The sequence below is a fragment of the Juglans microcarpa x Juglans regia genome, chromosome 6D (assembly GCF_004785595.1).
Source record: "Juglans microcarpa x Juglans regia isolate MS1-56 chromosome 6D, Jm3101_v1.0, whole genome shotgun sequence".
In the NCBI taxonomy this organism is placed as follows: domain Eukaryota; kingdom Viridiplantae; phylum Streptophyta; class Magnoliopsida; order Fagales; family Juglandaceae; genus Juglans; species Juglans microcarpa x Juglans regia.
The window spans coordinates 37,484,932-37,512,082 of NC_054604.1; the positions used below are offsets into that span (position 1 = coordinate 37,484,932).

Here is a 27,151-nt window from a genome sequence, read left to right on the forward strand (position 1 = left end):
GTTCATGAGGATTCCCAATTACCAATGCCACCACGGGTCAGTTGGCCATTGCTATGAGGTTTGAAATGTAAATTGCTGCTTAGTGCCGCCATATGCTTTTCCCAGCTCCATCAGTGACAATGCAATCACATCTTGGTATAATATCAAAGCAGATCAGCATTAAGTTAAAAGCTAAAGCGAAAAAAAAAAACTATTTTTACAACAAAAATACATAAAAAGACTTGTTTGCACTTCTGAAAGGGATTGGAGTTGCCATCTAGTAGCAGTGGCTGTACACGTTGCCCAATAATCCATGAATCCTTCACACTTCACTTGTGTGGATGGAAAGTCGAGAGGTTTCATTTTCATATTCTGATTTTACATAAGAAAACAGGTTCTCTCCAAATTGGTCCTATTCCTCACATTGAAGTCAAATCTCATTTTAAATGAACGTGTTTGCTTCTCACCCTCTAGAGGTTATAGCACATGATGAATGGATCGGTGGGTGAGATCTAGATGGTCCCTCTAAATAAAAGTCGGACTAATGAGAAAGTGAGACACATGAACATAATTGGAATGACAACCTCTAGATGTCTTCAAGTGAAAGCAAATAATATTGTAGCCCTGAAATTATCTTTCCCTCTTGTGTACGCGACACTGCAGCAATCATTCAAAGAAAACAAGTCCATGAAGAAGAAGAAGAAGAAGAAGAGACTATTTTCATGAGGGATAATTCAATCGGTGACAGAGTGCTGAAATTTGTACAAATCGACTCCCATTATATTGAATGAATACTCACGCGGCCAGATCTCAGCATAGGATTGAATTAACCATTTGGGATATACAGAGTATGACAACGGCCTGACATTGGGTTGAAATAATGAATTCTCTATCATCAGTTATGAGGTGGGCCTGTGAAATTGAATGCTCTTATCACGCATGAGGGCGACATTGATTTTTACTGCAGACTTTCCTTTTCTTTCACTCAAAAATAAAAGGATTCAGATCCCAAAATAAAAAAGAATACACAAAAATACCCCACTAAAAACCTGAACTAATTTAAGCCTCTAACGGTCGTAAACCAGGAAGCCTTTAATAGCACAACGTTGGACCATAACAAATCTCAATCCTTAAAGAATTCGATAGATACTTATACTATTCTCAAGAAAATACTAACTCAAAAAGTTAAAAACCAACATGATCAAAACTCAATAACACAAAGCCAGTCCAGCAACTCACAATTACCATCCATTCTGGGCATTGGTGGGTGTCCTAGACGAACAAGAAAATGGCTCTACTGGACCATACAGTGGCGGTGGTGGTCGCTGATAAATTGGTGGCAATGGCGGTGGGAGGTGAGTAGGGGCAGAACCAATAATTTTCTGTTGAGAGGCCAACTGACATAAATATAAAAGCAAAGTTCTTGTAGTCTCTCTATATGAGTACACGTGCAATACAAAAGATCTATTTAAAGACTTGAAGTAAGAAAATTAATATTATAATTGCTCAAAATCGATTAAATAATAAAAAAACCAATATTGTTCTACAAATCCATCATAAAAGTAGAAATAAAGGATAAAAATCAAGAAAATAAAAAATAAATTTTATTGTTAAATTTAAGACAAATGTTGTAAAACCTCTATTATATAGATAGGAATAGCCATGGCCTATATATATTGTCTTCATTCCTAATTGTTGACGCGGTGGTAACATAGATGTTAACAAAATCAATCAAAACAAACTAGCTAATAGAAGACTCGAACGAAAAAGTGTCAACAATAGTAAAAATGAGATTTTAAATATACCAAATAGTTTTTTTTTTTTTTTAAAAAAAAAAAAGAGATAATCTTTCTTGCCTGTCATAAGATGTGAAAAAAAAAAAACAAATAGTGTAAGCATGTGAGATTTTATTAATGACCAAAAAATAATTGTAAGTAAGAAAAAAGGAAAATACTAGTCCTCCTGCTAGGAGCTCCACTGGGATTTTTTTAAAATTTTTTTTACCAAATAATTAAAGAAGTGTTTTTCAATTATGTTGTAATTTTAAAAAAAAAAATATTTAAAATTGTTAAAAAAATGCATGTGAAAAAAAATATAGATGAATTGTACTAACGTGAGCTCCCAATGGTGACTGTAGAGCCACCTATGAAAAAAGTATTGAGAAACAAAAGGAATTAAAAAAACTAAGTGCAAAGTAAGATTTTAGAAAATTTTTAAGAGTCAAATTGTCTTTTATATCGAAGGCATCTTAAAAAGACTAGGTATTAAAGAAGGAATTTGAAAGATTTTGGGAGACCGTTGCCGCCCATGGAGGTGAGAAAAGATGCGCATATATACCGTGATTGTCAGGCCTGCCATGTGGACAATCATACTCAAATCAGAAAGATAGATCTTATAATATTTAAAACTATTCCAAAAAATCTCTCAAACAGAATGAAATACTCGATTAATATTGTTTTGTGTAAAAGTATTTTAAATTCTAACGGTGACATGTCATGCATAAATAAGACATATAGTTCTAATTCCCAAGGTGAAAAAGGTTCAAGTAGTGACTAATTTCAGATCTATTTCTTTATGCAATGTTATTTACAAAATTATCTCTAAAGTTCTAGGCAACAGACTCAAGCTCATATTGCCTCAGATCATATCTCCTACTCAAAGTGCCTTTGTACCAGGTAGATTAATTCTTGATAATGTGATTGTGGTTTTTGAGGCTATGCATTCCATGAGTAGTAAAGTCAAGGGGAGGCAAGGCTACATGTCTTTAAAACTTGACATGACCAAAGCATATGATAGGATAAAATAGAGTTTTTTGAGAGCAGCTATGAAGAAGATGGGCTTCAGCTCTAGATGGATTAATTTGGTGATAGGCTGTATTTCTACTGTTTCTTATTCTATACTCATCAATGATGTTCCTCAACCATGGTTTCAACCCACAAGGGGACTGAGGCAGGGAGACCTTTTATCTCCCTGTCTTTTTATCCTTGTTTTTGAAGTCTTGAGTTCAATCTTATTCCATGCTGAAGCTTCTAAGCAAATTCATGGGTTCTACTTTGGCAGAAGCAATTTAAGTATTAACTATTTGTTTTTTGCAGATGATAGTTTGTTCTTTTGTCGTGCAAATGGTGTAGAATGGGCTAAGCTAATATCTCTTCTTGATTTGTATGAAAGGGGCTCTGGTCAGAAACTCAACAAAGATAAAACTTCAATATTTTTCAGTGCTAATACCAGGAGGGAAACTAGAGAGTACATTCTGTCCATGGCTGGAATTAAAGCTACCTCAAGCTATGAGAAATATCTTGGACTGCCTGTTCTCATAGGCAGGTCAAGGATTCAAGCTTTTAAAGGGATCTTGGATAGAGTCAAGGTTATTAGAGTCAGCAATTGGCAGAATAGGCTTCTATCTCAAGCTGGAAAAGAGATCTTCCTCAAGGCTATTATTCAAGCACTCCCTACCTACTGTATGAGAGTTTTTAAACTGCCCAAGGCTCTTATCAATGAACTTAATAGAGTCATGCACAATTTCTGGTGGGGACAACAAGAAATGGAGAGGAAGACTCATTGAGTTTCTTGGCATCAAATGGGAAAAGCAAAATCTGTTGGAGGGTTGGGTTTCAGAGAATTTGAAAGCTTTAACACTGCTTTATTAGCTAAACAAGCTTGGAGAATTATACAAAAACCTTTGTCTTTGGCATCGCAGGTTCTTAAAGTGAAATACTTTCCTACAACAGAATTCATGAAGGCAAAGGTAGGTGGCACTCCATCATACATCTGGAGAAGCATTTGTTCAGCTAGACACTTGATTGAAAAGGGGTCCATTTGAAGAATTGGTAATGGCCAGAGTACTTTCATTTGGCAGGATAGGTGGTTGCCTATTCCCACTAGTTATAAAGTCCAATCTGTTTCACAAATTCTGCCTAGGGACGCCAATGTAGCTTCTGTTATCAACCATACAATGAAAGAATGGAAGAAGGAATTGGTAAAGGAGATATTTGGAGAAGCTGAAGCTGATACTATCATTAAGATCCCAATCAGTTCCACTGGTGTAGAGGATAAATTAATATGGGTAGGAACCAAAGATGGAGTATTTACAGTGAAGAGTGCATACCATTTACAAAAGGAGCTAAATGCACTAAGGTTTGTTCAACCCTCTTCTGCTATTACAAACAAAATTGAGTGGACTAACTGTTGGAATTTTCAAATTCCAAATGCTGTAAAGACCTTTTTGTGGAGAGCTTGTCTTGAGTCATTATCTACAAGGTTTAATCTAGTTAAGAAGCAAATTTGTGAATCCTCTAAGTGCCCTATTTGCTTGAGTGAGGCTGAAACTATGATCCATATTTTGTGGAACTGCCCATCTGCTATGGACGTGTGGAGTCGAGGTCCAGCTGGTTTGCAGAAAAGCTCTATCAGACCTGGAAATTTTGGTGATTTACTTGAAGCTCTAATCTCAACCTGTGATCAAGATACCATTGAATTATTTGCTTTTGCAACAAGGAACATTTGGCATAGGAGGAACCTTTTTATTTTTGAAAATTCCTTTATTCACCCCTGTGAAGTGATGCAGACAGCCAAGAAATCTTTAAAAGAATTCAAAGCTGCTCAACCCAAATTTATTACATCTTCTCAAGGGATGATAGAAGAGGATTGGCTCTGGAAACCTCCTCCACCAGGTGTTATTAAGATAATTGGGATGCAGGATTGAATGAAGGACAAGGCAGAGCTGGTTTTGGTTTAGTAGCTCGTGATTCTCAAGGAAATGTGATAGCTTCCAAAAAATTTTCTAGGCCATGTTTTTTTTATCCTTTACTTGCAGAAGCTCAAGGTGCCTTGTATGCTGTCGATCTAGCTATAGAATTGGGATGCAGCTCTATTATTCTGGAGGGTGATTCTCTTTCAATTGTCAAATGTTTACAGCAACCAGTGGTTAGATGGGATCGGGTGGGGATGATTTTGAATGATACTAAGTCTAAACTTTCAGGTTTAATTAGTTGTGATGTTTTATTTGTTAAACGAGCAGCTAATGTTTATGCTCATCAACTTGCAAAAGCTGCACTATCAATTCCTGAGGATGTAGTTGCCTTGGTTGTTAGTCCAGAAAGTTTGCATTCTGTAACGTTTGATGATGTTTAATGAAGGTTATCCTTTCTTAAAAAAAAAACAATATTTGACACAAAACAATGAGGATGATCTTTCATGTGTAAAAATATTATCCCTGTATTAATTATAAGCTAAAGAGATAGCGCAATCACCAAGACTCCCAGTACCGCCACAAACACAACACCAAGGGTAACATTGGAAAATCTCATCCTTCTTTTCTGTCTTTACTGAATCGCCTTAAATAAAAGAGCAATGCTACTCTGCCGTCCAGCATTTACCGCTGGGCGTGCAGCCCAGTTTTTTTTTTTTTTTTTTTTTGCATTTTTTTCAAATTTTTTTAATACATTTTTATTTTTTTAAAAAATAAAAAAAATACACCAATACATTTAAAATCATTTCCTTAATTACTAAGTAAAAACAAAATAATAAAAAATAAATAAAAAATGACCAGCGGTCAAAATAAGTGGACAAATCAAGTTGGCAAAGAAGCTTTTCCCTAAATAAAAATAGGAGGACTATAATAATATAATAATAAGAATCCCTCTACATAGACTTTTAAGATATATTTAGAAACCAAATCAAATTCAACTCATCTCAATTCATTATTATAATTTTTTCAAATTTTAACATAAAATATAATAAATAATTCAACTTTTTTAAATTTTAAAATAATAATAATATTAAAAAATAATATTCTAACAATATTTTATGATCTCAGCTCAATTCAACTCAACTCAAAACGTAATCTTAAAAAAAAAACAGAAATGCACTCATCTGTACATTTCTTCGGTGCATCCTTCAATCCCCTTAGCATTTTCCTAATAATAATTTTCAAGTCTTTATGGAAAAATATAATTTTTTTTCTGTAAAAGTAAATTTAAAGTGAAACCCCGAAGATCAAAAATAGAATAATGCCACTTACCCCCTATAGAGGGGGCTAGCAGCAGCACCCAACAAAATAAAGCTAAGAGATAGGTTATGGGTCGTTGATGAGATGTTCACCCACTCATCAGAGAGGCGATTAATTAAGAACTCATTTGTTTTTAAAAAATATTTTATCTCATTTTATCTGATTATTATAATTTTTTTAATTTTTAATATAAAATAAAATAAACAATTCAACATTTTCAAATTATAAAATAAAAATAATATTAAAAAATATATTCTAATAATACTTTATTCAACTTTTTAACTTTAATCTCAACTCATCTCATCTTATGTTATCTCATTTGCAAAAACAAATTAACCCTAAGTGCCCAATGATCAGAAAAGTTATTAATCAGTAGAGAAATGATAGTTGCAATCGTGAGTATAGAAGTGTCGTACAATCACTTTAAAAAAAATAAATAAATATAAGATCCACATAAAAAAATTAATTTTTTAATAGTAAATTCTACTATTTTTCAAAATGACTGCACAGTACTCTCACAATCCATAACTATACGTAACATTACTCTATCCAGTAACTCCCACAACCACACAACACAAGTGCTTTATTTTCATCTCGAAACATTACTCAACTTACCTGTCGTTTCAGTCTTGAATAATTTTTTGAGAAAGTCTACTATGCCGCTCAATTTGACCGCTGGTCAAATTTTTTTTTTTTTTTTTACTTAGTGGTTAAAAAAATGATTTTAAATGTATTAGTGTATTTTTTTTATTTTTTAAAAAATATTTAAATGTATTAAAAAATATGAAAAAAAAAAACAAAACAAAACCATTAGGCGGCACGCCCAGCAGTAAGAGTGGAGCGGCATAATAGTCCCACCCTAATTTTTTTCTCCCAACTTTCCCCACCTATAGCCTATAGGCATTAAGGCAACCTACTAGCACCCTCTTTTTTTATTTTTATTTTTAATTTTATTAATGTTTGTCAATAATTTTCTCACCGTAATGATTATATCCAAACCCTTCCGTAACTCTACTTTTTTTTTTTTTGGTCCTTCTGAACTTTTTCTTCCGAAGTTTGTCAAAAATTTACTTATTAGCCGTCATTAGATGATGGCACATACAACCCAATGTGCAACTTTGTCTGAACTGATGATGTTTCAGATACTGCAGAACTAATAGGTAAGCAGATGCTCAAAATGCATCAGATGAGTTAAATGTGCACTCCACCTTTAATTTTAGATGGAATGTACTCTTTTGTCAAAACGGATAGCGAGTACACGGACAATGCTTCAATCTCGAATTTGACCCCTCTTTGCAGCATTAACTCTAGCTCCGACCTTCCATGGATGAAATCTACTTAAGTAATTATGTGGTCCAGGCAAACAAGGATAGCCGAAGAATACAAGGAAATGTCGCAGAATTTTACCTCCATTTTGGGACGTCTCTTTGCAAGTAGCATCTATTTAACATGGATTCAGTTTTCCTCTTGTCTGACAAGAAGATTAGGGACCCCAGCATAAGGCTACAAGCATAAGAAAGCTTATCTGAAACAGCACAAGTAGCATCCATTACCTTTTCCTGTAAGAGGAAGGAGGCACTGCTGTGGAAGACAGTATTTTTCAGAATCTGAAGGAAAAGCTCCAAGCCAGCGTACCTCTGGGCAACGCAGATATTTTGCATCATAGGCCATTTGCTAAAATAGAAAAAAAAAAAAAAAAAAAAAATTACTAGTAAGATCCAAAACAAGAGTCAAGTTTGCATGGTTCTCAGCATTTCATATATGCAGTCCTAGTTCCCAGTTTGCATGTTTGGCTTGTTCAAGCGGATAATAAGCAACAATATTGTCAATTTAATAAACCTAACCAGTGAACCAAACCGATATGTTGTCAGAATGTCAAAGCCGTATGGATCACAATCCACCAAGCAATAAGCAGGAAGACACAACTTTTCGATGAGAAGCCGCAGAAACCTACTCAACACAAATGCATATATCACAAGAGTCCAAATTAATCAAACAAAACAATTGTTCAGCGTATATGGCTAGATACAGAGATACATGCAAAACTAAAGAATGGGAGTTTTTACCTTCGTGTGGGGATATCTGGATAGCCTCTTCCCTGCAAAAAAGATATAATCAAAAAGGATTTTGAGATGGAGGAAATGACCGAATGGAAACCTTACTGTGATGACAATGCAACGGTTTGCATTGCAAAACTGGTCATTTGCTAATCGCTGGAATACTGCATTTCATTAATGGGGCTAGTCAAAAGAAAGAATATAAGGAATGGTGTTACCTTCCATTATTCTAATAATAATTGCTTACCCGATTCCTTCTCCACAATTAGAATGAACCTAGCAACACTAACAATATCTACGAGCAAGAAATTGAGGAAAATTTAACTTATCTATGATTTAGGTTATATGTGAAAATCAATCAGGAATATTAAAGACCTTGGCAAATAACCCATAGGAAACCTTAGATAAAACATTTCGTTCTTATAAACTATCAATCTAGGGTTGCAAAAATTTTAAATATATATTGGTCTGATTTGTCTTATACATTATCCTTCAAATTGGATACCTTTGACTTCTTCGACCTGAACAGGAACGGGGTGGGCCTGCAAGAGAACCAGATCCACATATCTCTTAATTAGCTGAAAACTTATTTCATCTGTTGGCATCATCCATACCAGTCTCCATTCTTACCATGTTAGGACAATTTATGCAATCAAATTTCCTTCCTCCTTCTAAGAATCTAATCCATCCCATCACCAACCTGTAACAGAAAGAGTGTGATCAACAAACTTTGGCAGCTGAGCACACATGATAACAAAACTACAGTGGAATTGACGCAGCATATCATATCAGCCTTACTGGACGGAACTCCAAATGAGAAAGCTGAGAACAAAGCACAGTTTAGGTGTTTGATTACTAAAGCAGGCTATCATTCTCATTCAGAGCCCCCAAAATAGTGGGGCATGTTACATGTTGGTCTCCTTTGCGAAATTTATTTTCTAAATGACTTGAAGACAGGTCTGTTTTGGTGGTGAGTGGAGACCAATGGGAAGTTCAAACCTGTGGGGGATGTTAAAATTCTATGCTCACTGGAAATGATTAGCGCTGCATACATAGCAATAATGGCTGAGGTCCTTATTAGTTATGCTTCCATGAATGTCATATATCCTCAAATTTGAAACCACTCAAGTTAATATTCATCCAGTCAAAGATCCTAGTAGGAATAAAATCCCACATCGACATGGATGTATTCTTTAATCAGTATAATATAGAGACCATGGGCATATAATACTTGACTGTGATGATACAGAGAAATCTTTTTTGCACAAGTGAGTTTTGACTCCAATGGGACTGAGAAGGGGAGATTTGAACTAGTAACTTTGGCTTCACGAGTGGTCGCCCCAGCCAATTGTGCTACCGATTGAGGGTTATAGAAAGATAATTCAGACTAAAATGAGTATGATTGTCTTCTTATCTTACAAGGACTGAGTGTGATCTCAAGTACCTACCCATTCCCAACAGAAACCTGCCAAAAGGAGACAAGTTGTCAATGTCCATGAAACATGTAATTTCCTTAAGATAACACATTGAACAAGGTGCTGCAAAAATCTGATGCTGCTATCACCGGTTACTTATAATTGCTTAGACGATCCCCCTTATTTGTTAGGTATGAACCTCAAAGGCTTCATACACGCCAGAAAGAACCAGGAAAAAAGAATTGAAGCAAGAAAACCTACCACATTTAGATTGTGGCGACTGCATTGCATAAGGATACATATGTCGTTGATTGCCTGGTCTACAACCGACTGTTCTGGATTTAAAATTAAGCAAAATTTGAAGACAGTAAGAACATCAAGCAGAAGAAGACTGGCATCTTGTTTGAAGTTTAGATTTTTCCAAAATATCTAAGTAATGACTTGTGCCTTTTATCATAACTGCAAATGTTCAAAGATATCCTATTATCCCTTGTAAAGCTTTCCTCATATTGAGGCACGAGGCTTTGTTTAGCATAAAGTGATTACAGAGAGACCAAAATAAGGGGGTATGATGAAATTTGTACTACTGAAAATGCACTTTTCAGAATCCGGTTCACAGTAATAGGGAAACTTCGACATAAATCTCCTAGAAGACTATACGTTCGATATTTTCATTTATAACTAGAAATATAATTTGAAATACGAACTGAAATCTAATTCAGAATCACCTGAAAATATACATGGATGCATGTAATATATATCTCTCTTAGACCCATGCCTGCTTTCTTGCAGAAGTTGCTGAACAATCAACAACACTCTCAGCAGGATATCTGAATGAGAATTAGATGTCATCAACAATCGAGGATCTGATTTTATGTTTTCTTTGTTTGTAAAATGAAGCAGTAGGTTAGGATTCCATTTAATGCAGGACCCATCACAAGGTTTTGACAAATATTTAAGGTCAAGCACCTACTCACCCAGCCTATGTACATGGCTTTCCCTTCGAAATGTGAGAATTTCCTTCCCATATGACAAATCATAGCTGCAGCAGCTGCATACAAAGATGGTAGCGCTTAAATTAAAACCCAACATCTGGATGAATTTCACGACAGTTGCTAGTTACCTCACCATGGGGTCCTCTATGATTTCCACTCATCGTATCATCTATGCTCCCTTCTATACAAATCCTTACACTAACTGCATGAAATCATGATTAACCATACACAAAGGTACAGTTGTAAGCTTGGAGGTGTTCAGATGTTTTATTTCCTCCAACAAATTCCTAAACATCCAAGTAGTAGATAGAAATTTTTTTCCCAATCATACGTTCGGCAGGTGTCTTTAGTGAACCTTTTTAACTAAGTTCTAATCCTGAAATTCCTTCACTTAAATGCTAGGGAGATAAAGACCGGTGAAATCTTTAAGTTAAACCTTCGTATTCACACATTGGACATCTCTTTAATCCAAAACTTAAACCTATGGATTTGGACCCTATTATAATATTGCATATCCATCTTTCTCACGATTACTAGACATCTAGGGCGCAATCGGTCAAACTTAGACGAAACACTCCCTCGGAAACTAAGATCAATTCTTGTATCACCATCCTTTTTTTTTTTTTTTTTTTTTTAGTTTTTAGCTGTTCTTGCATCGAATGCAGAATTATTGCCGAAATTAGGCTTCTCAAGCTGAGCTAAATCATAGATTAGCCTAATTCAATTATATACACGAACGGTTCGTAATAAAATTTTAGGAACCAGAAAAATAAAAACAAATATATACATAGACACACACACTAAAATAAAAGAGCTACGAATGTAACACGATAAAACTGAAAAGAAAAGGTCTAGCGATTCAATCAGGCGCTGCAAATGAACGAATCTTCGGCTTTTTTTCGTGAAGGGTAAGAGAATAAACCGAACCAGTTTGCGTTTGGATTCGTGCAGTAATTTCTGAATCGATCAATCAGAATAGTCGGTGACCGTCCGTTGCTCAGCTCCTCAACTATAGCTCGAGTGAACTCTGAAAATCAAAATCCAAAAACTGATAAAAATTAGAAATGGTAATTGGAATGTGAGTTCAAGGCGTTTCTAAACTTGAAATTGAGTTTGAAGTTTAGTTTCTGGATTTTTTACCTCTGATTTTCCGTAGCAGATCGCAGTGCTGCTGCGAGCCCGAACGCTTTCCCTCCATTTTTCTTCTCCAATTGAAATTACAAATTTTCAAATATTGATATCTTATAAAGCTCTTGGCAACCACGGAGATTTTTACATAAACGACGGTCGTTTGTCAAGGAAAATATTTACCAAAAAAAAAAAAAAAAACCCTCACCTGTTTAGAAAATTTGAAGCAATGGAAAAAAATGACAAAGTGGTTTCCACGAGATGGTGAAACAATAAAATTTTATTTTCAAACTTGTTTATTTATACACTAAACATATCAATAATGTAAAAACCTGTGGTATCAGTTGTCATGAGAAAAAAAGGGTACATACTGCTAATATGCCACTCAGCTTTGATCAATCGACGTGTTCTTAATGCAAATTGTAATTCTTTTTTCTTTTTCTTTTTTAATTTTTTTAAAACATTTTTAAATATTTTTTTAAAAAAATACTAATACGCTAATACTCACTTCCTTAATCATTAAATAAAAAAAAATAAAATACATGAACATTTATTGGGATCGCATGTGTTGATTAATGACTGTTTTGGATTCAGAGATGAAAGTTAAAAAAATATTGATAAAATATTATTTTTAATATTATTATTGTTTTAGGATTTGAAAAAATTGAATTGTTTATTATATTTTGTGTGGAAATTTAGAAAAGTTGTAATAATGAGATGAAATGAGATGAAACAATTTCCGATCAAATTCAAACAAGGTCTGAAAGCAATGTTTTAAATTTCGTACCGTACCGGCCGGTACGACTAAAATTTTTCGTACCGGCCGTCTGGTCAGTACGGGTACCATATCCGTTTCGTATCTGCTAAAATACCGGCCGTACAGGCCTCAATTTCAGCCAGTACCGGTCGATATTTCGGCCTGTATTTTTTTTTCATTTTTTCAAACTACAAGCATATTTCTTAACCTCCAATTCAGACTAGACTATTTATAATTTATATATATATATATATATATGTATTTATATATAATTTATTTATATATCGACTATCCTGAAACGTTATCCCGAAACGCTATCCCGAAACGGTATCGATACCGAAATATTTCGTTTCAGTACTTTGACCGGTACGGTGTCTGGTACGGTATTCAAAACATTGCCTAAAAGTTACTGAGGCATAAACTTATTATTATTTATACATACATACATATGCACGAGTAATTAATCAATTTAACATAATATTTGAACTCGTAACATGCTACCCATATTGAGACTTGTATAGGTATATTGATCTCGGAGCTGATGCATGGGAGAAAGCCAAATGCATGGTGAATGTTGATGATGGCTACTCTCATGGTTAAAGCTGGAGCGATTTGCCTGTGTAAATGACAAGTCAATCCAGGATGGAGTGAGTACCTTTTCCAATTGAAGTGAGGTGAGGACAGGTTACATAACATGGATAAATATGCAAAACCAAATAAAGATCATCCTAGAGTAAGTACTCCATGATGTAATTACTAGCATTCACAGCAGCTCCCATTGTGAGTTTTAGAAGGAAATTGGCATAGTATTTACCAAAATACACATGCTTAACCCTTTTGAGTCAAAGTGAAATTTCATTAACAAGTCATATAAAGACATCAGTCGTTATAGGATTTGTTGTATATTTATCTAGCAACGAGCTTGAGATAACGACATCGTCTGTCAAGGCTATGATAAAAATTTACACGAGTAACATTAAATATTGTAAACTTTATCGATTTTAAGAGTATGTTTAGACACTTAGAATATTTCAGAATTTTGTAAATAATAATGAAATAGTTTGAATGAATATGTTTTATTGCAATTTGAAAAATGAGAAAGAAAAAGTTAAATAAAAAATTAAAAAATTATTTCATATAATTTTTGTTTTAAGGTTTGTACGTAAAAGTTGAATTGATTTTTATGGTAGGTAATGATTAGATGAAAATATCGAAAATTAAAAATTGATAAATATTTTGTATTTAAGTAATATTTATGAATGAAATTATAAACAATTTTTAGAATTATGAAAATTCTGTCTAAACATTTCCTTGGCTTGTTTGGAAATAGATCACATCTCAAAATTCTCATATCATCTTATCTCATTTCCAAACTTAATTCTAATACAAAATTTTCAAACTAATCATTATAATTTTTCTAAACTTTCAAACAAAAAATAAAAATATAATTCAACTTTTTCAAATCACTCAAACAAAAATAATATTATAAAACTATATTCTAATAATATTTCAACTTTATAATATTTTTTATTCAACTTTTTCTCTCTCATTTCATAAAACTCAAAAAATATTTAACTCAAACTATCTCACTACTATTCACAAACTATCTTACTACTATTCACAAAATTATCATTCCATTTCACTCTCCAAACAAGCCTATTTCTCTCCGAACTCTACAGTTCGATCAATAAAACTCCAGAAGAAGATCCCAAAACGAAAATAATTGCTCTCTCAATTCTCAAATAATACAAAGAAAGAGAACCTCATTTCACATGATCCTGGAAGCTACTAGTCTTTACGCAAATCTAACCATGGTTTTACAACAAGGAGCGAGATTCATCATTCACATGTCCTAAAGTAGCTTAAAATTGAGGCAACTTTACAAAAAAAATACCCTAGTTTTGAGTACTAAAAAATGAAACTTATGGTACACGCTTGTCAGGGTCGATCATGTGGTTAACCTAGAATATTGTATGGAAACAACATATGCATGCAGTTTCAACCAATTAAGCAACAATATGAGATCAGACCGTACGGTGGCCATGGAAGGACTAGAACAAGTATACATCACTAAACTAGAATTAAACAACATGACATGATGTCTTGCTGTATAAACCGACCCAGATAGATAGCAGCATGCCAATTCATGATCAGGCTGTATAATAAGCTTGCTTTTCATAATGGGTATGCCCATTCAATACTCTCTATGGAAGCTTCCTTGGTACCCGGAAGAATGAAAAACATATAAGAAGTGAAGCTTCCTTGGTATTTTCCAACGTAAATATAACCTAGTACGGGACATATTTGTGGGAAAGTGCCTGTTAAGATATGGACGAGTTTAACTTTGACGTTTTGTTGGAAATTTCAATGCACGTCCTGTTCTGCCTCCCGGCTAGTTTAAAGGACTTGCTACTCAAATTTTCTCCAACTGATACATGCAAATCTCCTTCCAGTGGTAAGCCAAACTTTGTTCGAGTTTTTTTATTTTCCTATGAGTTGGTGCTTATTTCAGTACTAATTTCTACTTAGACCATGATACTCGAGTCAGTTAGCTTTTACTTTTCAGCAAATTAAAAGTTGTTTCAGTGCAGTATAATCTATATATACAGGTAATTATACCGAGTCAGAGTTGCTTTACACTTTGCAAAATCAACTGCAGCTGAACTGGAGTACTGACCATGAAACTCAAACGTCATCAATGACGTTTTCTTAAGCTGCACAGCTTCTTTCTCTTCTTTTTTTCCCTGCATTTATAGGAAAAATCTGTTTTATCAGAATTATTCCATGAACTCATCATATATATATATATATATATATGTATGTATGTATGTATGTATAGTTTTTGGCAATGATGCTTGTAGTTTTTAAAGGCGATGAAGTTAAATTGTATATCTAAACTTGTTCACAATAAATGCTAAAAATTTATTGTTTGTAAATGCTGTTTACTCAGTTACTAAGGATTTGGAAGTGTTATTACTTACGCACGAACGATTTGGTAACATGCTAGTTTTAGAACTCTAACGAGTACACTTATACCATGCATCCAGGTCTTAATATACCAGTTGTTGCTGAACCATCAGAATGGCCTCAAATGGTGCCCAAGAGCCCACGCTGTCAGGAGGATTAGAAGATCCTGCAACCCAAAAGAATAAGACAAATGCTCTTAAGAGAAGAATATACGGCTATTTTAAAGGTGCTCGCGTTGGAGATTCTGTTCCTCCAGAGGAAAATGGCACTGCGCCAACTCCAGCTCGTTTTAACTTTCCTTCTGTGAAACTGCACCCGAGTCTAAAGCAAGTAGGAATGGTGGTTGGGATCTACTTAAGTGTGGGATCTTTAATCTTCTACATCTTCAGACACCAGTTCAAGGGGAAGTCAACAAATGCTCTTATTGACTGTATTTATGTTTCTGTCTCAACAATGACCACGATTGGATATGGAGACCTTGTGCCTGATAGTGTCATTACAAAACTATCTGCCAGTCTTCTTGCCGTCTCAGGAATGGGTCTTGCTGGAGTAGTCCTGAACATTACATCAGAGTATTTGCTGGACAAGCAAGAGAAGATGCTAATGAAAGCCCTACATGTGCATAAAAAACTTGGTCCAGAAGAAATGGAAAAAGAGTTTGAGGCCAAAAGAGTGAAGTACAGTAACTTTCTAATGATCGGTGTCGTTATCTTGGTGCATGTTCTTGTCGGGATAATCCACCTAGCTGCTGTAGAGGGATTCGATTTCATTGATGCATTTTACTGGGTTTTTGTTACGATCACAACCCTGGGCTATGAAGATGAGAGCTTCAAACACACAAAAGGTCGTTTTTTTGCTATAGTTTGGGTATTGACAAGCACCACATCTTTGGCCCAGATGTTCCTCCAGGTCATTGAGGTCAAATTTGAAGGCAGGCACAAGGCATTGGTCAACTTGGTTCTTGACCAGAGGAGGAAACATCTAGATCTGGAGGCTGCAGATCTTAATAATGAAGGGGTGGTAAAGTAAGTGAAATATCCTCAATATGGATGTAATTTTTGTATGTTGGATTCTCTTTAACTGGTGCTTACTAATTTATTCTCAACTTTGCTTTTCCTTCTGCATTTCCACAGTGCCAGTGAATTCGTAATACATAAACTCAAAGAGACGGGGAAGATTAGCCAAGAAGATATTGCACTTGTAATGAAGGAGTTTGAGGATCAGCGTGAGCAGTCAGGAAGTTTATCAGCATCCGACACAAAGCCTAGTACTGAACCATCTCAGACAGAGAAGAAGTACTGAGCATACTTTAAGCAAAGTGGCTATTGAGTATTGACTTATATAGAGGCTTGTGAAAAATGAATAAACGTTTTAAGCATTATTAAGATCACCTACTTGTAAGTTTTTAATATTGTCTCAATTCAATAATCAATGTTACGGCTGTAGTTTGTCGCTGTAACAAGTTCGTCATGGAGTAGAAGTGCTTTCTTTCTCCCTATGTAATTTGTATCAAATGGGTGTTTTCAGAATATAAGGAAGTCCCTTGTACAAAGCACATATCATTTGTATTTTTATGTAATAAAGATGAAACAGAGAGACCATGATCAGCATCAGTGTGCTGATTTTTTATGTCACCGAACTTCTTGATACAATTTCTTAGATTTATGGTTTCTATGAACAATGTTGGGAATAAGTGTAGCTAGGACTAACGCGAAGTATAGTAGCGGAACTAAAACGAAAGAAATTGATGACAATCACACAGAAAGAACACCAAGAATTAAGTGGTTCGACTCAAAACGAGCCTACGTCTACTGGTGGGGTCGGTATCGAAGATTTCACTATCAACAGAGATGGAGTACAAATCAATACAACAAAACTTCACAAGGAAGTTATCTCTCAAAACTCTCTCTAGACTTCTCTCTCAAGAAAACACTAAAACAAATGCCAAATGAATTCTGAAGTCTTAATTTCAAATGAGAGGCGCCGTTTGATATTTATAGGAAAAGTGAGAATTCACTTTTGTGAACATTGGCTCGAGCGAACGTCGACGAGTGTCGAGCGAACGTAGATATTCTGCACTTCGCTCAAGCCAACAGTTGTGCGAGAGTCGAGCGAAGCTCTCTGCCTGAATTCGCTCGAACTGGGTGTCGAGCGAGTGTCGAGCGAAGCTCTCTGACTTGGATATTGCTCGAGCTGAATGTCAAGCGATACTTGAGCGAAGCTCTCTGTCTGAATTCGCTCGAGCTGAATGTCGAGCGAATGTCGAGCGAAGCTCTCTGTCTGAATTCGCTCGAGCTGAATGTCGAGCGAATGTTGAGCGAAGCTCTCTGTCTGACTTCGCTCGAGCTGAGTGAACCTCCGCTCGAGCGAACCTACGACACTTGCACTGTTCAATTAAAATTCAAGCCACCTCATAACAAATCTCCACCTTGGCTTGAACTCTGCCAAAACACAAAAAACATCCGACTACAAAACTAATCCCCACCACCAAATCCCTTACGGGAATAACAAAATGCGAACACCAATTAAGTCCAAACAAAGTTTGAACTTGTATACTGCAACTGGCTTAGTCATCATATCTGCTGGATTCTCTGTAGTAGCAATCTTCAGAATCTGTATAGCACCCTCTATAACAATCTCTCTGAGAAAATGGTACCTGACATCAATGTGATTCGTTCTTTCATGATACATTTGATTTTTGGTCAAATGTATTGCACTCTGACTGTCACAGAATACTGAGATCCTATCTTGTTGTAAACCCAAATCATTGACCAAGCCTTTCAACCAAATGGCCTCCTTAACAGCCTCTGCTGCTGCCATGTACTCTGCCTCGGTAGTTGATAAAGCAACAGTGGATTGCAGTGTTGCTTTCCAACTGATAGCTGACCCACACAGAGTGAAAACATAACCTGTCAATGATCTTCTTTTATCTAAGTCTCCAGCATAATCTGAATCAACAAAACCAGTAACTTTGGAACTGAGATCAACATCTCTATCAAATATTAACCCAAAGTTCAGGGTTCCCCTCAGATACCTGAGTATCCATTTCACAGCCTGCCAATGAGTCTTACCTGGGTTAGCCATATACCTGCTAACTACGCTCACTGCCTATGAAATGTCTGGGCGTGTGCAAACCATTGCATACATGATGCTGCCAACTGCACTTGAATAAGGAACACTAGCCATGAACTGTTCCTCTTTAGTTGTCTGAGGAGATAGGCAAGCTTAAAGCTTAAAGTGCATAGCAAGTGGTGTACTTACTGGTTTGGAATCAAACATCCCAAATCTCTGAAGCACTTTCTCAATGTACTTTCCCTGGGACAAGTACAACTTTCCAGCTTTCCTATCTCTGAAGATTTCCATTCCCAAAATCTTCTTTGCAGCACCTAAGTCTTTCATTTCAAACTCATTTCTGAGTTGGGTTTTTAACAAACCTATGTCAAATATGCTTCTAGCAGCAATAAGCATATCATCAACATATAATAGCAAATAAATGAAAGACTTATCAGATAATTCCTTATGATAAACACAACTATCATAGTTACTTCTCAAATAACCATGATCAATCATAAAGGAATCAAACCGCTTATACCATTGCCTTGGCGACTGCTTCAAACCATATAAAGACTTCTTCAATCTGCACACATGATCTTCCTTGTTTTCAACAATGAATCCCTCTGGCTGATGCATGTAAATGGTCTCTTCAAGTTCACCATGTAGGAACGCTGTTTTAACATCAATTTGCTGTAGCTCTAAGTCATACAATGCTACTAAAGCTAGTAGCAATCTGATCGAACTGTGTTTCACCACTGGAGAGAAGACTTCAGTGAAATCGATGCCTTCTCTCTGACTGAAGCCCTTAGCAACTAAGCGTGCCTTGTACCTTGCATCTGTATCACCCTGGATTCCCTCTTTTCTTTTGAAAACCCATTTGCAGCCAACAGTCTTTACCTTCTTTGGCAACAGAACCAAATCCCATGTTTGGTTTTTGTGAAGAGACTCAATCTCTTCAGTCATAGCTGCGCACCACTGTGCAGATTCTACGCTCTTGACAGCTTCTGAATAACTGGAAGGTTCCTGACCAACTATATTCTCTGCCGTAGTAAGAGCATACATAACCATATCTGCATGAGCATACCTCTGAGGTGGTCTAATCTGCCTCCTCTGTCTACCAGTCGCTATACTGTAGTCTTGCTCACCTTGTGCGCCGCTACTAGAATCAGAATCATGCTCATCTTCAAAAGCATGATCTTGGGCGCCGTTGGGCAGCCCTTGTAATGCTTCCACCTGAAACTCCACTTGCTTTCTAACATCCTGTTTTTGTCCTGTAAACTCAGAATTCTCCTTCCTCGGACTAAGCATGGACTTTTCATCAAAAGTGACATCCCTACTGATTACAAACTTGGGTGATTTAGGATCAGTACACCACAACCTGAATCCCTTCACCCCACTGGCATACCCAATGAATATGCCCTTCTTTGCCCTTGGTTCAAGTTTTCCATCATTAACATGGAAATATGCAGGACAATCAAAAATTTTCAAATTTGAATAATCAGTAGGAGTATCAGACCATACCTCATTCGGAGTCTTCAAACCAATCGCTGTGGCTGGAGAGCGATTGACCAAGTAACAGGCCGTGTTGATTGCTTCGGCCCAGAAATCCTTAGCCAAGCTTGCATTAGAAAGCATGCTGCGAGCTCTCTCCAAGAGGGTCCTGTTCATCCGTTCAGCTACCCCATTTTGCTGTGGAGTATGTCTAACTGTACGATGTCTGGCAATACCCTCATTTCTGCAGAATTCATCAAACTCACCTCCGCAGAACTCCATACCATTGTCAGTGCGAAGTCGCTTGATTTTCTTGCCCGTCTGATTTTCAATCAAAGCTTTCCACTGTTTGAAGTTGACAAATACATCACTCTTCTGCTTCAAAAAGTAGACCCAAACCTTCCGAGAGAAATCATCAATGAACGTAAGCAAGTATTGAACTCCACCTTTTGACGGGACGGAAGATGGGCCCCAAAGATCAGAATGAATGTAGTCCACAGAACTTTTGGTTCTGTGAACCCCTGTAGAGAACTGAACCCTGCACTGTTTGCCAAACACACAGTGCTCACAAAAATCCAGTTTCCCTATCTTCTGATTACATAACAAACCCTGCTTACTCAGAATTGACATTCTCTTTTCACTCATATGACCCAAACGCATATGCCACAAACGAGTGACATCTGAATCTGGATCATCTGAAACTGACACTGCAGCTGCACCTGTCACTGTAGAGCCCTGAAGGAAATAAAGACCATTTGTCTTATATCCTTTCATCACAACCATAGAGCCCTTACTGACTCTGATAGCTCCACCTTCACCAGTGTACTTATAGTCCAGAGAATCAAGAGTACCCAAAGAAATGAGATTCTTTTTCAACTCTGGAATATATCGAACATTAGACAATGTCCGGACAATTCCATCAAACATCTTGATTCTGACTGAACCAATTCCAGCAATTTTACAACCCATATCATTCCCTAACAAAACAGAACCTCCGTTGACTGATTCATAGTTAGTGAACCAGTCCCTCTTGGGACACATATGGAAAGTGCAAGCTGAGTCCAAGATCCACTTGTCACTAAAGCGACTATTGGAGTCGCTTATTGCTAGAACAAGATCTAGGTCGTTAGACCTATCATCAGCAACACTAACGGCATTAGATGAACTAGTGCCGTCCTCCCTGTTTTTCAATTTTGGACACTCGTTCTTGTAGTGACCAAACTTATGGCAGTAATGACATTTGACGTTTTTCTTACTAAACGTTGTTTGTGAACTGCCCCTGGATTTCCCCTTATTCTTCTCTGAATCCCTGTCATTCGATCTACCCCTGCTTGAGGACCCCTTAACAAACAAGCCACTAGCTTGTTCATTAGTGTTCTTCACACTCAATTTATTCCTCAACTCCTTAGAATTCAAAGCAGACTTTACATCTACCAAGGAAATTGTATTTCTACCATACAACATGGAATTTACAAAGTTCTCAAAAGATGTGGGTAATGAACATAAAATAATTAACGCTTGATCTTCTTCTTCAAGCTTAATATCTATGTTCCTCAGATCCATAATGATTTTATTAAATTCATTTAGGTGTTCAGAAATAAGAGTACCTTCCTTCATTTTGAGAGTGTATAACCGTTGTTTCAAATACAACCGGTTAGTGAGAGATCTCTTCATGTACAGATTCTCAAGTGCCGACCAGAGACCAGTTGCAGTCTCCTCATCAGTAACCTCTCTTAAAACTCCATCAGATAGTGACAAAAGAATAGTACTGTGTACCTTTTCTTCTTCTTCTTTCGAAGGAGCCGGAGAATCTTCAGATACCGAGACTTCTAATACTTTTGACAAGCCCTGTTGTCGCAGTAAAGCCTTCATCTTGATGCGCCATAGACTGAAACTGTTCTGACCGTCAAATTTCTCCACTTCGAACTTAGCCATAGCCATCCCTCCAGATCCTGAGCCAATCTCTGATACCAGTTTGTTGGGAATAAGTGTAGCTAGGACTAACGCGAAGTATAGTAGCGGAACTAAAATGAAAGAAATTGATGACAATCACACAGAAAGAACACCAAGAATTAAGTGGTTCGACTCAAAACGAGCCTACGTCCACTGGTGGGGTCGGTATCGAAGATTTCACTATCAACAGAGATGGAGTACAAATCAATACAACAAAACTTCACAAGGAAGTTATCTCTCAAAACTCTCTCTAGACTTCTCTCTCAAGAAAACACTAAAACAAATGCCAAATGAATTCTGAAGTCTTAATTTCTCTGTCTGACTTCGCTCGAGCTGAGTGAACCTCCGCTCGAGCGAACCTACGACACTTGCACTGTTCAATTAGAATTCAAGCCACCTCATAACAAACAAGATATTAGAGTATTTAGCATTTCAATGTTTAATTGATCTGTACTCCCAGCCTCGAAACTGCAGATAGAATATCTTCCTACTACACAAAAACCTCCGCCAGTTTACTCTATCAATACCATTCAGCCAGTCCACCAGAGTCTTTGAATCAGATTCATATGTGAGTCGAGTCCATTGCATACAAATACACAAATTTAGGCCACGGGGCCAGGAATCTGAAGCAAAAAGAACAAAGAAGACCTCTCTTTGGTGGGCGTCATATTCTCACAATATGTGGGAACGTGATTCCCGTGGGAATCAAATGGATTTTCATGAAAGTTTGAACCAAATCCAGGAATGACATTTCTCAGAGTGATCCTAGAAACCGTGAATTATAAGCAGCCCTTAACTTTTTTGATAGATTTCTTGTCCATATGAGACACAACGCAGCTACTAAAAAAAGGTCTGGAATACGTATTTTTTACTTTATTCTGAAGAGAATTTCAAAGCTTCAGTTGTCAAGTAAGAGCATTTGTTCTGTTCGTACCGTTAGAACCAAGAATTAAATAAAATGCCTTCTTGCTCAACTCTGTAAAATCTCCCTTCCCAACTGATCTCCTTCTTCACTGGTAAGAGCCTCTCTCGCTCTCTCTCTCCCCCTGTCCTGTGTGCATGCGCGTTTGTGTTTTACTTCCTTATTAGAGCTGAAAGGCCTTTCCCGGGATTGCCTCTTAGAGCTTTAAACATAAGCTTTTATTAATTTATTTGTTAAGAATACTGACATAATTTTCTGTTTTTCCCTCCTTTTTCATTCTTTATTCAATTCATAGGAGACTTATATTGTATTCAGTTCTATTGAAACAGGTCCTCTTTTGCTGAATTTACTCAATGGCCAGCAATGATGCAAAAGTGAAAGGGTCTTCGCTATCAGGATTGGTGAATCCTACATCTCAAACAAACATGACAGATACTCGTAACAGAAGACGATATCAGCGTGGTAAACGCTCTGTTCCTGCTCGTTCTTCTTTCTCCATGCAGACAACAATTGGTAGTGCTCCTACTAGGCCGTGTAAATCCATCATTGAGAAAATAGACCCTGATCTAATGCATGTAGCCATATTCTTGGCCGTATATATAGTAGTGGGAACATTGTGCTTCTATAACCTGAGGCCCCAGATGAAAGGAGAGAAAACAAATGCAATTATTGACACTGTCTACTTCTGTATTGTAACAATGGCCACTGTCGGATATGGAGACCTTGTGCCTGACAGTGTCGTCACAAAACTACTGGCCTGCGTTTTTGCCTTCACAGGACTGGCACTGGTTGGATTAGTCCTGAGCAAAGCAGCAGACACTTTGGTCAAGAAGCATGAAGATTTGCTTGTAAAAGCTTTACAGATGTATCAGAGTTGTGGTCTAATTGAAGAAACTAACAAAGAGGTTAAGATCAATGGAGTGAGATACAAGTGTTTGTTGGTCCTTATGCTTCTTGTGGTGCTCATAATTACTGGGACAACATTCCTAGCTACGGTTGAGAAGTTAGACCTTATTGATGCATTTTACTGTGTTTGTATCACTATCACAACCCTTGGATACGGAGATGAGAGCTTCAAAACCAAAGGAGGGCGCGTTTTTGCAGTGTTTTGGATACTCACAAGTACCATTACTTTGGCTCAGTTTTTTGCCTACGTTGCTGAGCTAAAAACTGAGAGCAGACATAGGGAATTGTTCGAGAGGGTTCTTGGTCGAAAGATGACAGATGATGATCTGGAAAAAGCGGATGTTGATGATGATAGTTCTTTGGAGTAAGTTGAATGCTTTGCTTTTATTTGGTGTAAACTTTACGTGTGATCATGGTAGTCACAAAAGTCAATGACTTATATGAATCTTTTTACCTGCAAGTCATTGTAGAGGACATACTCTCCCATATCGCTAATACGATTAGAATTTATTTGTAAAATAAGAACTTATCTTACAAATCAAATCCTTTTTTCCACAGGACTGCTGAGTTCATCCTATATATGCTTCAAGATATGGGGAAGATTACCAAAGATGACATCTCTCTTGTGAAGGAGGAGTTGGAACGGCTCGATGTTGATCAATCAAGAACCTTGTCAGTGTCTGATATAATGGTTCAAGCAGACAAAGTGGCTCTACCTATGTGAAAGTGTCACATCACTGATGATGATCAACTCCTGAGAAACAAGGGGAAATAAATTGTGAACGTTACAAGTTAAGTTTCTAACATCGACTTCATATCTTAGCTCTGTAGTTGTAATAAGTTCCTCAAATATCAGAACCACTTTCTTCCCATTTATCTAAAGAACTGCTAAACTAGCTAGGCCTTTTCAGAACATGATGCAGACATCTCTTCTCTTCTTCCTTGTAAAGATCACAGATAGAGGAAAAAAAAAAGGCTCATACAATTGTATGATAGCTCTTCTGCAATTGCTTCTTCCCGTACATGTTGGGGGCCTGAATGTGTGTGTATATATATATATGAAGTAACATAAACATACTGAAGCTTGGTTAAAAACTTAAAATTAGTCATCCAGTCACTGAAATTTTCGGAAATTAAAAATCCGTCCCAATTTTCATCAACAGGTTTTGTTGTTTATCAGTTGTTAGATCCATCTTTTGTCCATATTTTACTCGAATTGTCACAGATGATAAGCTTTAGATTAAAGATGGATAAATTTAAAATCATATTTCGTTTTTGTTTGAGGAATCCTTCCTGCAACCCTGTTTTGCTTTCAAGTCCTCCTCCTCTTATGCCTTGATGTTCTATTCAAGTATCTTCTTAGATGCGAAATATGCTTGTTTTATGCAATGGTTTTAGCATACATGCTTTGCATTGCATATCATATGGCAAAGACCAAAAGTGTTGCAGAAAGTCTTGGGTTTTTTTATTTGATTTTGTGGTTGCTATCAACAGACGTCAATGCCATTATCATGGGATTTGGCTTTCAAAATAATTTCAAAATGAATGATCGTCTGGCACCATGAAAAAGGGTCCCCAGTCACACCGACCGAATATTCAATCACGCAACCTCTTGAAGTTTGGGGCAACCACAGACAATGGGGGACCCATATTCCACTGAAGAGTGACTTATGACTATGGCATCAGCATCAACGCATCATCATAATTCATAGCCATCAAAGGGCCCACAACAAACATATCCGACGGCTCATACCACACTTGGGAGGGGGACGTTTGAGTATGGAGATATTCTGGGTTATTATGTGTATAATAATAATAAAATAATATTAAAATATTAAATAATAATAAGGTATTCTCGGAATACCTATATCCAAGATTCACTCTCATTTCCTGTTTTTACCTCCGATTCCTTACTTATTTTCACAATTATTTTCAACTCATCTGATAATTATAATTTTTTTAAATTTTTAAATAAAATAAAATAAATAATTCAACTCTTTTAAATTTTAAAATAAAAATAAAAAAATTATATATATTTTAATAATATTTTATTTAATTTTTAATTTTAATCTCGACCGATCTTATAATCTTTCTAACTGTAAAAACGAGCCAGTGGGTCACAATTGCTCAGAACAATAAAAACAGTGGCCATTAGTTGACGGGCAGTACACGTATTTTGAAATCCCATTTCTCTTGTTAATATAATATATTATGTTTTCTCAGCCACTCACACTCTAAAATACCTATAATATTTTATTTTCAAAGTGTGGGACAGTGGCCTTAGTGCTCCAATGGAAACATTTCCCAACCTTAGATCACAGATTAGAATTAAAATTAATTAATTATTATAGAGAAAGAACTTAGAAGAGGACCCAGATGACATTAACCTCAACAAAATTATTCTTCCCCAGAATTTGCAGTTCACTTTCAGTTTCTGTCAACTACAAACCAAACGGAAGAGACACGAAACAAAAACAAAAAACTGAAAAGAAAATGAGTTAGATTATTACATAATTCTCGAGGTCTCCTACTAATCCTCGGACTTGAAGCTCTCTACCGGATGATGTTCAGGATGCCCCGCGACGTAATCCAGGATGCCCACCCCGGCCTTGTTTTCTCCGTGAACGTCGGTTCCCGTCACAGATGTCCGGCCGAAGACGACCACGAGGAAGAGGAATAGGGCGGTGGAGAGAAAAAGTGGCCAGAAGTAGGCCAAGACGGTGATGAAACTGGGTGCGATCAAGACGACAGAGACGAGGGTGATACAGAAAATGAGAGCGATGAGGACGTGGAACTTGTACTTGAGGAGCTTTTCTGGGATCTCCATGGCTTGGGTTAGAGTGGGAGAGAGAAAGAGATCGTTGGAGGTGAAAGCTCTCTCCGTGCAGAGATTCTGCGAGGGGAAAGTGCTTGTTTTTAGGGGTTGGAAGGAGGGGACTGGTTTTCTTTTTACCCTGTTCTGTTTTTAGGCACTTTTCTTTGTCTTCTTCTTTTGCTTTATGGGTATTTTGACTTGCCCATTGCCCATCCATGTTCTTCCTTTTCCTTTTCCTTTTCTTTTTCTATTTTATTTTTATTTTTATTTTTTATTTTTTATTTTTCACAGTTTCTAGTTCTGATTTCTATAAATTTAATAAATATTCTATTATTAAAAAAAAAAAAAAACTCTTTGCATTGAATTTTGTCCATCAAAAAGTAAAAATCTGAAGTTCTGAACCAATTGCAAGTTTCTTCACATCAAAAGCAATACTGAATGATATAAATAATGACGGGAAAAAAATTAATTCTTTCACTGATGCATGATTTGGGTCTAACGTGAAAAGTTATTATTTGTTAATTAATATATGTTTTTTGAGAATTCCACTAATCTCTCTAAAGATCCATTCTCTCATTGTATCTGTAATCCCAAAATCTAAATTCGGACAGTGATATGAGATGAGATAATTTTAAATAAATATTTAAAGTTGAATAAAATATTATTATAATATTTTTTTTAATATTATTATTATTTTAAAGT

General features: G+C 36.3%; 4 protein-coding genes and 1 long non-coding RNA gene across 8 annotated transcripts; 3 read left to right on the plus strand and 2 right to left on the minus strand.

Annotated features, from left to right (window-relative positions):
• Positions 1-3,559: 3,559 nt before the first annotated feature.
• Positions 3,560-5,112, plus strand: LOC121235608. Its single transcript, XM_041131943.1, has 3 exons — positions 3,560-3,727; positions 3,839-4,652; positions 4,796-5,112. The coding sequence occupies exons 1-3, from the start codon at positions 3,560-3,562 to the stop codon at positions 5,110-5,112; spliced, it is 1,299 nt and encodes a 432-aa protein (XP_040987877.1).
• Positions 5,113-7,018: 1,906 nt separating this feature from the next.
• LOC121234417 (meiotic recombination protein SPO11-1) lies at positions 7,019-11,788 on the minus strand. Of its 2 annotated transcripts, XM_041130349.1 has the most exons (15): positions 11,597-11,786; positions 11,384-11,483; positions 10,439-10,512; positions 10,190-10,291; positions 9,723-9,796; positions 9,495-9,511; positions 8,677-8,746; positions 8,552-8,588; positions 8,294-8,341; positions 8,152-8,210; positions 8,056-8,087; positions 7,834-7,939; positions 7,543-7,663; positions 7,397-7,460; positions 7,019-7,307 (listed from the first exon to the last, which is right to left on the minus strand). In XM_041130349.1, exons 1-15 carry the CDS (start codon positions 11,652-11,654, stop codon positions 7,181-7,183), a joined length of 1,089 nt encoding a protein of 362 aa, XP_040986283.1. In that variant the 5' UTR covers positions 11,655-11,786; the 3' UTR covers positions 7,019-7,180. The 2 variants fall into 2 exon arrangements, 1 of the variants encoding a protein (XP_040986283.1); XR_005934391.1 differs by lacking the exon at positions 7,019-7,307 and having other exon boundaries at positions 7,411-7,514; positions 7,625-7,939; positions 11,597-11,788.
• Positions 11,789-14,682: 2,894 nt separating this feature from the next.
• LOC121234421 (two-pore potassium channel 1-like) lies at positions 14,683-16,863 on the plus strand. 3 transcript variants are annotated; one of them, XM_041130352.1, is made up of 4 exons: positions 14,774-14,796; positions 14,951-15,010; positions 15,389-16,333; positions 16,442-16,863. In XM_041130352.1, exons 3-4 carry the CDS (start codon positions 15,423-15,425, stop codon positions 16,608-16,610), a joined length of 1,080 nt encoding a protein of 359 aa, XP_040986286.1. In that variant the 5' UTR covers positions 14,774-14,796; positions 14,951-15,010; positions 15,389-15,422; the 3' UTR covers positions 16,611-16,863. The 3 variants fall into 3 exon arrangements, with proteins under 3 accessions (XP_040986285.1, XP_040986286.1, XP_040986287.1); XM_041130351.1 differs by lacking the exon at positions 14,951-15,010 and having other exon boundaries at positions 14,683-14,796; XM_041130353.1 differs by lacking the exons at positions 14,774-14,796; positions 14,951-15,010 and adding an exon at positions 14,810-14,950.
• Positions 16,864-23,081: 6,218 nt separating this feature from the next.
• On the plus strand, positions 23,082-24,592 carry LOC121234379 (two-pore potassium channel 1-like). The gene is made up of 2 exons (XM_041130307.1): positions 23,082-23,998; positions 24,193-24,592. The coding sequence occupies exons 1-2, from the start codon at positions 23,082-23,084 to the stop codon at positions 24,356-24,358; spliced, it is 1,083 nt and encodes a 360-aa protein (XP_040986241.1). The 3' UTR covers positions 24,359-24,592.
• Positions 23,096-26,278, minus strand: LOC121234385. Its single transcript, XR_005934379.1, has 3 exons — positions 26,145-26,278; positions 24,089-24,388; positions 23,096-23,528 (listed from the first exon to the last, which is right to left on the minus strand). It is a non-coding gene; the product is annotated as an uncharacterized LOC121234385 (long non-coding RNA).
• Between the last annotated feature and the right edge of the window lie 873 nt (positions 26,279-27,151).

What these genes read in the sequence shown, in the direction of transcription:
- LOC121234421 (XM_041130351.1), top strand. Translation starts at nt 15,423, where the DNA reads ATGGCCTCAAATGGTGCCCAAGAGCCCACGCTGTCAGGAGGATTAGAA. An exon ending in AATAATGAAGGGGTGGTAAA is followed by an intron (nt 16,334 to 16,441) that starts GTAAGTGAAATA and finishes GCATTTCCACAG; the next exon opens with TGCCAGTGAATTCGTAATAC.
- LOC121234379 (XM_041130307.1), top strand. Translation starts at nt 23,082, where the DNA reads ATGGCCAGCAATGATGCAAAAGTGAAAGGGTCTTCGCTATCAGGATTG. An exon ending in GATGATGATAGTTCTTTGGA is followed by an intron (nt 23,999 to 24,192) that starts GTAAGTTGAATG and finishes TTTTTTCCACAG; the next exon opens with GACTGCTGAGTTCATCCTAT.
- LOC121235608 (XM_041131943.1), top strand. Translation starts at nt 3,560, where the DNA reads ATGGGAAAAGCAAAATCTGTTGGAGGGTTGGGTTTCAGAGAATTTGAA. An exon ending in CAGAATTCATGAAGGCAAAG is followed by an intron (nt 3,728 to 3,838) that starts GTAGGTGGCACT and finishes TTCATTTGGCAG; the next exon opens with GATAGGTGGTTGCCTATTCC. An exon ending in CTGGAAACCTCCTCCACCAG is followed by an intron (nt 4,653 to 4,795) that starts GTGTTATTAAGA and finishes CTTTACTTGCAG; the next exon opens with AAGCTCAAGGTGCCTTGTAT.
- LOC121234417 (XM_041130349.1), bottom strand. Translation starts at nt 11,654, where the DNA reads ATGGAGGGAAAGCGTTCGGGCTCGCAGCAGCACTGCGATCTGCTACGG. An exon ending in GCATCCATGTATATTTTCAG is followed by an intron (nt 9,797 to 10,189) that starts GTGATTCTGAAT and finishes TTTTAAATCCAG; the next exon opens with AACAGTCGGTTGTAGACCAG. An exon ending in CCAGATATCCCCACACGAAG is followed by an intron (nt 7,940 to 8,055) that starts GTAAAAACTCCC and finishes TGTGTTGAGTAG; the next exon opens with GTTTCTGCGGCTTCTCATCG.